General features: G+C 29.8%; 1 protein-coding gene across 2 annotated transcripts; it reads left to right on the forward strand.

Moving 5' to 3' along the window:
- Positions 1-528: 528 nt before the first annotated feature.
- Positions 529-8573, forward strand: LOC131620312 (ADP-ribosylation factor GTPase-activating protein AGD5-like). 2 transcript variants are annotated; one of them, XM_058891345.1, is made up of 11 exons: positions 529-799; positions 1203-1261; positions 1375-1465; positions 1956-2010; positions 2122-2212; positions 2344-2563; positions 4514-4739; positions 5284-5462; positions 5634-5879; positions 5967-6025; positions 6126-6320. In XM_058891345.1, exons 1-11 carry the CDS (start codon positions 749-751, stop codon positions 6169-6171), a joined length of 1323 nt encoding a protein of 440 aa, XP_058747328.1. In that variant the 5' UTR covers positions 529-748; the 3' UTR covers positions 6172-6320. The 2 variants fall into 2 exon arrangements, with proteins under 2 accessions (XP_058747328.1, XP_058747327.1); XM_058891344.1 differs by lacking the exon at positions 6126-6320 and adding an exon at positions 8206-8573 and having other exon boundaries at positions 530-799.
- The last annotated feature ends 1758 nt before the right edge of the window (positions 8574-10331 follow it).

Below are 10331 nucleotides of genomic sequence, written 5' to 3' on the forward strand. Positions count from 1 at the left end.
ACTGCCCATAAGGCCCAAGACAAAAGGCCAATCGTAAAGCGAAAGCAATGAAGCACGCATAACAGGTAAACCTCAATTTCATCCGAAGCAGATAATCATGTCTTTAGTAGCTCAACTAACCGTTCAAATTAATTTGACGGCTGACCGCAATTCACACCTCACTCCACACTTTCTGTTGAGAATCGTTCTCATTATTTAAGAGGGAAAATCACAATTCTTAAATATTCAAATCATCTTCACTATCATTTTTCATTCTCTTACTAATCTAGACGTTAAAATACTAATCTTGTAAGTAGTCTTCCTAAAAAACTGCATCGAAAACTTAAGTCCACCGTAAAAAAATAGTGCTTTTTTGTCGAGCAGAGACTTTTATATAAGTGAGATGCCAATATTGTTAAGATGTGAATGAATAACTTTAATTTTGTGATTTTTTTAAAATTAATTAATTTTGTTTATATTTCGTTTTAGAGAGTAATTGTGAAAAAAAAAGAGAAAATATATAAAGGAAAGCGCAGATATTAGAAGGCAGGGAGGAAAGTACCGATCTCTATTCCTCTTCCTTCCTTGGTCATCGTAATAATCTTTTTGTTTTGCTACCATTCCTTGAGGAGTTATTATAATTATAATAAACATTAAAGAAAGATCGCAACTTAGAGAGAGAGAGGAGAGAGAAAGTGCGTGAAAAGACCTACTTGATCTTCGATATCCTTCGTCTTCCTCTCTCTCGCTCGATCGCATTCGTGTAACCATGAACGAGAAAGCCAACGTTTCTAAGGAGCTCAACGCCAAGCACAAAAAGGTCCTCGTTCCTTCCCATGATTTGTTATTTAATGTGAATCACGATGCCCGAATACACCATTCTCTTCGGATCAATCCTATTTAATTCTTCAGATTCGATTTAATCATTGTCCGATTCGTTTATCGAGAAATCCAACTTGCATTTTCGACTTTTATGATTTCTCATGAACTCTACCTATTTGGATACTTTTAACTTTCTAAATTCCAAGATAAGTTGATTAAAGGACAAGATATTGAGGATCTTATTTGATTTGAAAAAAAATAATTATCCAATCTTGATCAATTTGCATTTGTTAGAATGGATTTAAGATCCTGAGTTTTTAGCATACGGTTTTCAATTATTTTTTACTGTTGTTGCATTTGATACTTGTTTGTTACACTTGTGTCCCTCTTTTCCTTTGCAGACACTAGAAGGACTTCTTAAATTACCAGAGAATAGGGAATGTGCTGACTGCAAAGCTAAGTATGTATCTGGCTCTTATCATATCAAATAAATCAACAAAACAAATATACTATTGGATTATCTTTGTATTAACCGTTTTCACCATTATTTTCTAATTTTGTTTTCATTTCCAGAGGACCAAGATGGGCTAGTGTCAATCTTGGCATCTTTATTTGCATGCAGTGTTCAGGAATACATCGAAGTCTTGGGGTACATATTTCGAAGGTAATAATGTTATGTTCCTTCCAATGGTAAAAGTGTTTTGCTTTGAGATGCTGTATTGTTTTTATGCTCATGTTACTTCACTTCTTAATTATATACACTCACAAATGGTTTCCAAATGAGCGACATTAATATTCTCTAACTTGCTTTTCTTGTTACCAGTATGCAGCACTGCTGTAGGGAATCTGTTTGCCAATATTATGTTATTCTGCTTTTTCTCTTTCCTTCAAATTTTGATTTAAAGATTTCTAGCATGACCATCTACTTGGTTCACAAAATGTTTCACTATAACTTTTTCCCTTTTCAATTAAAATTTGTTATTCATGTGTCTCGATTTTCTGTGGAACTACTAAAAAATTGCTATTCGGTCCTTTCCGTTAGATATTTTGGTATTATTATATCCTCCGGTTAATTAAAGGCCTGCTCTAAATGTTAAATTGCTAGTATACTGTTATTATTATTATTATATGCTTACTTAATAGTTTTTCTGCAGGTTCGCTCTGCTACTTTGGACACTTGGCTCCCAGAGCAGGTTGCATTTATTCAATGTAAGTGAATCTAAATAACCATGATGACCTTGTGGTTTTTGAGTTTTGCTTAGTGTACATCTGTTATATAGTTTTCTCACTCTTTGAATTTTTGTGCTTTATTTTTAAAAGCTATGGGAAATGAGAAAGCAAATAGTTATTGGGAAGCAGAATTACCTCCAAATTATGACAGAGTTGGTATTGAAAACTTCATTCGTGCAAAGTATGTTTGTTGATATCTTAAACCAAACTGTTTCATTTAGTTAAATATTTGTACAATTTGAAATGTATATTTCTTGTTAAGTGCACCTGCTGAAGCTGACTCTTTGCTTTCATTACTGCATATATTTAAAGGTATGAAGACAAGAGATGGGTTGCAAGGGACACTAAGCCAAAATCACCTTCTAGACTACCAGAAGAGAAAAGTCATTCACAATGGCAAAAATCTGTTGAAAGAGTTGGGCATAATCATGTTGCAGAGAATAATTTTGAAGAAAGGAGGAAAATCCAACTATCAAATGCAAATCCTGCTACTAGAATTAGTATTCTTGCTCCTCCTAAAGGACATGTTCAGGTCTCTCCTTCTCTCTTTATTTTTCATATTCTTGTGGTAAATTGTGTGGGTATTTTATTTGTAAACTCTGTTCTTCTTCAGTCAGAGAAGACCCATGACCACGAGTCACTGTATCTAAGTAATATAAGAAGTGAAAACAAAACAGATTCCCCTTATCAACTTAGGGGAATAAATACATTTCTTAAATTTTAGGTAGTTACCCCCTTTATTTTTAAGAAAACTGTCCCATTATGTATGTAGTATCCTAAATGCCCAATTTCGGATGACTCATTGGCAAACCAAGGTATCCCCCACATGCAGCCGTGAAGATTAATTTTTTTGAGGTAACTGAGATAAATGCAAGGGGTTAATATCTGTTAGTATATGTTTTTCCACACATACAAATAAGGGATCAAACTCCTGACCAAATGATTAACCAGGTATCTACCATATATCACACCATGTTGGGTGGTTTTGGATATTTAAATATGTACTAAAAGACCAAAATAGGATTGATGGTTAGGTGATACTGCAGTGATGATCATAAGTTGATAACAAATAACATAATGCATAAAGACAACTATTCAAGAATTTTTTTTAGATTCAAGGGGCTTAATTAACATAATTGATAAGTAGGAGTTATATGCCATTCTTACCAATAACCAAGTTTTAATTGTGGATTTGCGCACATCACATAATAACAAATTTTCTTAATCTAGCAAGAAGGAATACCTTAGTTAATTTTGTGTCACGTTGGAATATATCCTCAATGTTGTCACGCACGTTACTTGTGTTTATGTCTCTTGCGTATCTTAAATTCCGATTTACTGCTAGAGATATGTTACTATTTACAAATTTTAGTGTTTACAAGGAAATCCAGTTACTCGAGCTTAGATAGCAGCATGTAGTTCTTTGCTCCAGTACCTCATCTCCAATCTGAAAAACTGTATATTGGGAATTAAACTATGTCTTCACCAATTTAAAGAATTTTTTATTTACAATTTGTCATACCTTAAAATTTTCTTTTAATATACCCAACAAAGTCTAATATGATCATTAGGAAAGATGATAAATGTCTTCTGTTGGATAGAGAACTTATCCTATTAGAATTCCAAATATTCCTATAAATTGCAAAAGAAGGTTTGTATGTATATATTTGAATACTCTTTGTCAGAGTAGTCAATAGCGGCACTATCCCGCTATAGTGGAATGGAGCGGAGGCCGACCGCTATGGGAAGAGCCTTAGCGGTGCAGAACATTATAGCGGCCGCTATAGGGAAAATAGCAGGATAGCGGAGTAGAGCAGTTCCCGGCCCCGAGTTGTTTCTGGCCTGCTGTCCTTTTCCCCCTTAAAAAAACCAAAATTACCCCTTAAATTTACAATGTTTTAAGGATAATTTGGGGTTTTTCAATCAAATTTGAGTTGAGACTCAACCTTATCCTTCCTTCATAGTCGTTTATGCACTTCAAGAGTCATGTGTGTTTTGATTTGTAAATATTTTATGAGTTAAGTTATTTATTTAATTTTACATTAAAATTAAATATATGTTTATAATTATTATATGTAATTTGTCCAAAAAAATGATGAAATAGAGCGCACGTCACGCTATATGCTATCCCGCTATCCCACTTTTGGGGTCGGCTGCTCCGCGCCCTATCCAGGAATGACTACTCTGCTCTTTGTAAAAAATGAATTAATTAGAAGTACAGTTCCCCCATTATTTCCTCTCTGATCTCAATTGGTTGAGGTACTTATTGATGGTGATGGATGTTTGGAAAATATTATCAGTGATGATTTTGACGTCTTCTACAAAAAATAATTTAGCTTGACATACATTTTCAATTGCTTATATGATAAATTATGATACAGAGCAATTAACGTCTTATCTTTTCTATCAAAAGGAAATTCTTTTGCTTGCAAGTATCAGTGTTTAGTTTTTAGAGGTATAAAAATGATCAATTTCTAAACAGGTAGCTCCAGTGGCTAAACATCAGCATATTGAGAAAGTGGAACCTCTGGTGCCACAACTGCAAGCTGAAACATCACAGACAACTGGCACAGCTCATGATCCCCCTCCCAAAGTTGATTTTGCAACGGACCTTTTTGACATGTTGTCTATGGATGATCCAAATGAAAAGGGCTCTGACGCCGCTGATACTACTGCTGATGATGATAACAACTGGGCAGGTTTTCAGTGTATGTTCTTAGTATAATTTTAAAAAATGCAACTAGATGATGATCAACATATTTTTTCTTTGAATAAATGATGATCCACACGTTGCGCAGTTAGAATATATTTGTCTAAGTGATATCTTATATAAGAATACGAGCTAGAATTAGTGTGCGTAGCTGATGGAAAAAATATTCTGGTAATAGTGATGTCTTTGAATGAGAGATTTATGTAACACATGAACATTCCTACTAATAGAAAATTATTTGTTGGCTCTAAGATAGCAGTATCTTATATATTATCTACACTTTAATCTTTGGCAACCCAATAAATAGACAAAAGTGTTTCCAACTCCTGTGTTATTTCTTTTAGAATTTAAAAAATATCATTGCTACAAAAAGCCGATGTCTCTCAGGATCCCGTGCTTTTGGCTAAATGATCTCCATTTTTGTAGTTGCTTTTGATTTGATTTGTTTGATAGACATGTAAAAATAGTGTTTCAGAATTTTTGTTTTTTTGAGGATTTGGAGAAGCTTCCTATGGTCATTTTGTTTGCTATAATTGTTGCAGCTGCTGCAGAGACGTCAACAGCTGAGAAAACTGACACCAGGAAATCGTTTGAGAGTACACCCCAGCCCAGCTCTGGAATTGACGATCTATTTAAAGACTCATCTTCAGTAACGCCAATCTCTGCTCTTGAAAAACCACAAAAAGATATAAAAAATGATATTATGAGCCTCTTTGAAACGGTTTGTGCATTTGAGAGGTCCTTCTATGAGTTGATATAGTTAGTCTTATTTATTGACTTCCTTCATGACATTACGGTTGAATTTAGCTGTTGATCTCTATCTAAAGATGGGTTGTTTTGTTATGATATGTCAATATGATTTTACCTAACTCAGTAAATGGGATATATGCAGAAGCAGAACAATATAGTGTCTCCATTTGCTATGCATCAACAGCAGTTGGCTATGCTAGCACAACAACAGTCCCTTATAATGGCTGCTGCTGCTGCTGCTAAATCTGCTAGCGGGGATGCCAAATATCCTGCTAATGTACAGCAACCTAGTCTCAATAATCCTATCCAAAGTTGGCCAGCTGCAAGCTACCCAATCCCAGGAGTAACTCCCGTGGGTGATCAAGGAGAATTGCAGAAACTTATGCAGGTAAAGATCAATGTGAGCTTTAATCTAATTGATTCATGATTTGTTCTTATCTGTTATCCAATCTGTTTATCTTCCTTCTGGATACAGACAATGAACATGACTTCCGCCCATCCAGCAGAGAGCTCAGTTCAGTATCCACCATCTAGGTACGCCACTAGTCCGTGTATTTAAAAGTCCTATTAAATTCCAGTATAGAACATAGATAGCTGATAGGGATTGATCTGAATGGGTTGTCTTGCTGCACAGAATTTTGAATAATCTTGTGCTAGATGCCAATAGAAGGAAACATTGATTCAACAAATCAATATAAGGAGAACATAGACTGGTGTCAAGATATATTGGGGTTACTTTTTCCATTGATTTATCATAGTCCAAAAGTTGATCAGATTATTATTATTATTATTATTATTATTATTATTATTATTATTATTATTATTATTATTATTATTATTATTATTATTATTATTATTATTATTATTATTATTATTATTATTATTATTATTATTATTATTATTATTATTATTATTATTATTATTATTATTATTATTATTATTATTATTATTATTATTATTATTATTATTATTATTATTATTATTATTATTATTATTATTATTATTATTATTATTATTATTATTATTATTATTATTATTATTATTATTATTATTATTATTATTATTATTATTATTATTATTATTATTATTATTATTATTATTATTATTATTATTATTATTATTATTATTATTATTATTATTATTATTATTATTATTATTATTATTATTATTATTATTATTATTATTATTATTATTATTATTATTATTATTATTATTATTATTATTATTATTATTATTATTATTATTATTATTATTATTATTATTATTATTATTATTATTATTATTATTATTATTATTATTATTATTATTATTATTATTATTATTATTATTATTATTATTATTATTATTATTATTATTATTATTATTATTATTATTATTATTATTATTATTATTATTATTATTATTATTATTATTATTATTATTATTATTATTATTATTATTATTATTATTATTATTATTATTATTATTATTATTATTATTATTATTATTATTATTATTATTATTATTATTATTATTATTATTATTATTATTATTATTATTATTATTATTATTATTATTATTATTATTATTATTATTATTATTATTATTATTATTATTATTATTATTATTATTATTATTATTATTATTATTATTATTATTATTATTATTATTATTATTATTATTATTATTATTATTATTATTATTATTATTATTATTATTATTATTATTATTATTATTATTATTATTATTATTATTATTATTATTATTATTATTATTATTATTATTATTATTATTATTATTATTATTATTATTATTATTATTATTATTATTATTATTATTATTATTATTATTATTATTATTATTATTATTATTATTATTATTATTATTATTATTATTATTATTATTATTATTATTATTATTATTATTATTATTATTATTATTATTATTATTATTATTATTATTATTATTATTATTATTATTATTATTATTATTATTATTATTATTATTATTATTATTATTATTATTATTATTATTATTATTATTATTATTATTATTATTATTATTATTATTATTATTATTATTATTATTATTATTATTATTATTATTATTATTATTATTATTATTATTATTATTATTATTATTATTATTATTATTATTATTATTATTATTATTATTATTATTATTATTATTATTATTATTATTATTATTATTATTATTATTATTATTATTATTATTATTATTATTATTATTATTATTATTATTATTATTATTATTATTATTATTATTATTATTATTATTATTATTATTATTATTATTATTATTATTATTATTATTATTATTATTATTATTATTATTATTATTATTATTATTATTATTATTATTATTATTATTATTATTATTAATTTCCTTTCATAATTGAGGTTTGATCCCAGTAGCATTGAAATAATATTCATATTAATTAACTGCTGCTCTTGCTGCCTAGTATGCCCCTTCAGATTTGATAACACATGCTAAAGAGGCATTATTTTGTTTCAAACATTTGTTGCTATTTACCAGGGTTATAGGTTAGGAAGATGGCACTGTTGGCTGAAGACTATGTTTCACACAGTGTTAATCATTTTAACAACTAGTATCTCATTTGTTTAGTCATCAAAATTTTATAATTCTCTATTGGCTTCTTTAATCTCTTTATTTATCATACTCTCTTTGGTTAATGAATTTACCACTTGGTGCAGTTTTTTTACTATGGCTCCAGTTAATGGCGCAGTGACGGCAGTAGCTGGTAAACCTGAGTCAGCAACTCCAGTATCATCAACCACTACACAGACGGCAAATGATTATGATTTTTCCTCATTAACACAAGGAATGTTTGCAAAACCCTGATTGGCGTTTGTTTAATAGTGCCCGATGTCATATATACCATGGAAAATTAGTTAAAATTACAGAAAACTGCAATTCCTTTTTCTCCTTTCCCTCGATTGGTCATTGGGTTGTATACCATTTGTAGAGCTAGTGAGCTAGTTCAATTTTTTTTTCTCTTGTTTGAGGATGAATGCTTAATTTGTACTGATGTGTATTCACAATAAAATTCAGTGTTTTTAAACGTACCTGTATTTCCTTCCTTTTATGGACTACAGGTGTTTGGAATGAAACAAATGACTTCCTTATATGAGAATGAGGAAGGAAAAACTCAATAAGTTTTTGGTGGTGTTTTGGAATGAAACAAATGACTTCCTTATATAATGAAGTATACTAGCCAAAATTTCTAATCTAAGCGATGTGGGACTAAGGAATTTTTCCAACTAATATAATGTGGGACTTGACTTAATGAACTTTTTCAATTCATCTCCCTATTATGGAATAATGACATAATGTTCCAACAATCCCCCACTTGAATTTAAAAAAGTGTTTCAAAAGTAACGCCAAACATTTGTAAGATTGTGCATAAGCAAAGATGTCTACGACTTGAACCTTTCTGTAGCAAGTAGGATTCTGATTCAACAAGAGTGACACAATTGTCTTGAACTCTATCTCAGACATCAAACTCGCACACAACCTTTTCTTAAGGTGTATTCTAATAGCCCGTGCTTTAATGGCCCTACACGTGTATCCTAGTTTAGTGAAGGCTCTAGGAATTCTGCCTCGAAATTCCATAAGAACCGGCCTAAGTTCTACAATCACATAGGTGAGACTATCAAGAGTACTCCTGTAGCCTAGGTACTCCCTCATACAGAGTATAAATCTCATTAAGAGTTTCTATTATCTCATCCTCTTATTACTTCAGGATTCATGCTTCTCTTATTTACTCTAGCATGATCGCCTCATATTACTCACAACTTGTTATTACCCATTGGACCTATTTCTTGGGATCTCCAGTCATTTAGGTCGGGTTACCATCATGAGAAACTCATTTCTATATAGACATTAGTCCCATCTTTTTGGATGTATTATGGACTTTCTCTCAAGCTAATCCTTTCGTCAAAGGATCTGCTAAGTTTTCATCAGTGCGTACATGATCCACTCTTACAGCTCCTTTAGAGATACAATCTCTAAAGGAGCTTACAGCTCCTTTAGAGATACAATCTCTAAAGGAGCTGTGTTTTTTTTTTTTTTCATATTTGACGTCTTTTACCATTATAATAACAGTTCTCAATTTTTGCAATAGCCGCGGTACTATCGCAGTGGATCAACACAACTGGCATAGGTTTTTCCCATAAGGGAATCTCAGCTAGCAAGCATCTTAACCAACTTGCTTCTTCACTAGCATTTGCTAATGCTATCATTTTAGACTCCATCGTGGACTGAGCCAGGATAGTCTGTTTCTTTGATTTCCAAGATACAGCTCCTCCAACTATGTTGAATACATAGCCACTAGTAGATTTGAAATCACCTGACATGGTATTCCAATCTGCATCACTGTATCCTTCAAGTACAACAGGAAATATTTGATAAAGTAGGTCGATATTTATGGTCCTTTTAAGGTACCTCATGACTCGCTCAATAGCTTGACATTGCTCGTTACTCAGCCTACTCGTAAATCTGCATAGCAATTCTACGACATATGTAATGTCGAGTCTAGTACAATCAGTTAGGGGTGCTCAAAACCAAACCAACCTGTAGCGCTAAAAAATACTCGAGGTATTTACACACTCGAAAATAGAACAGAGTCGCCACCGATCTTTATTTGTTCCAAAAAGGAAAGGGAAAATGTTGAATAAAACCCATGAATAAAAACAAATGGATAAGATGGTCTTCGCAACCAAATTAGGGTTCGGGAGTCGGTTATGTGAGAGGAAGGTATTAGCACCCCTCACATCCATCGTACTCGATGGTACCCATTTAGTTAGTTTTGTGAATGAGT

The sequence above is a fragment of the Vicia villosa genome, linkage group LG7, assembly GCF_029867415.1.
Source record: "Vicia villosa cultivar HV-30 ecotype Madison, WI linkage group LG7, Vvil1.0, whole genome shotgun sequence".
In the NCBI taxonomy this organism is placed as follows: domain Eukaryota; kingdom Viridiplantae; phylum Streptophyta; class Magnoliopsida; order Fabales; family Fabaceae; genus Vicia; species Vicia villosa.

Bases quoted from the DNA above. Each gene is read 5' to 3' on its own strand.
- LOC131620312 (XM_058891344.1), top strand. From the start codon at position 749: ATGAACGAGAAAGCCAACGTTTCTAAGGAGCTCAACGCCAAGCACAAA. The intron at 1,262-1,374 runs GTATGTATCTGG...TTTCATTTCCAG, and splicing joins TGTGCTGACTGCAAAGCTAA to AGGACCAAGATGGGCTAGTG. The intron at 2,564-4,513 runs GTCTCTCCTTCT...ATTTCTAAACAG, and splicing joins CTCCTAAAGGACATGTTCAG to GTAGCTCCAGTGGCTAAACA.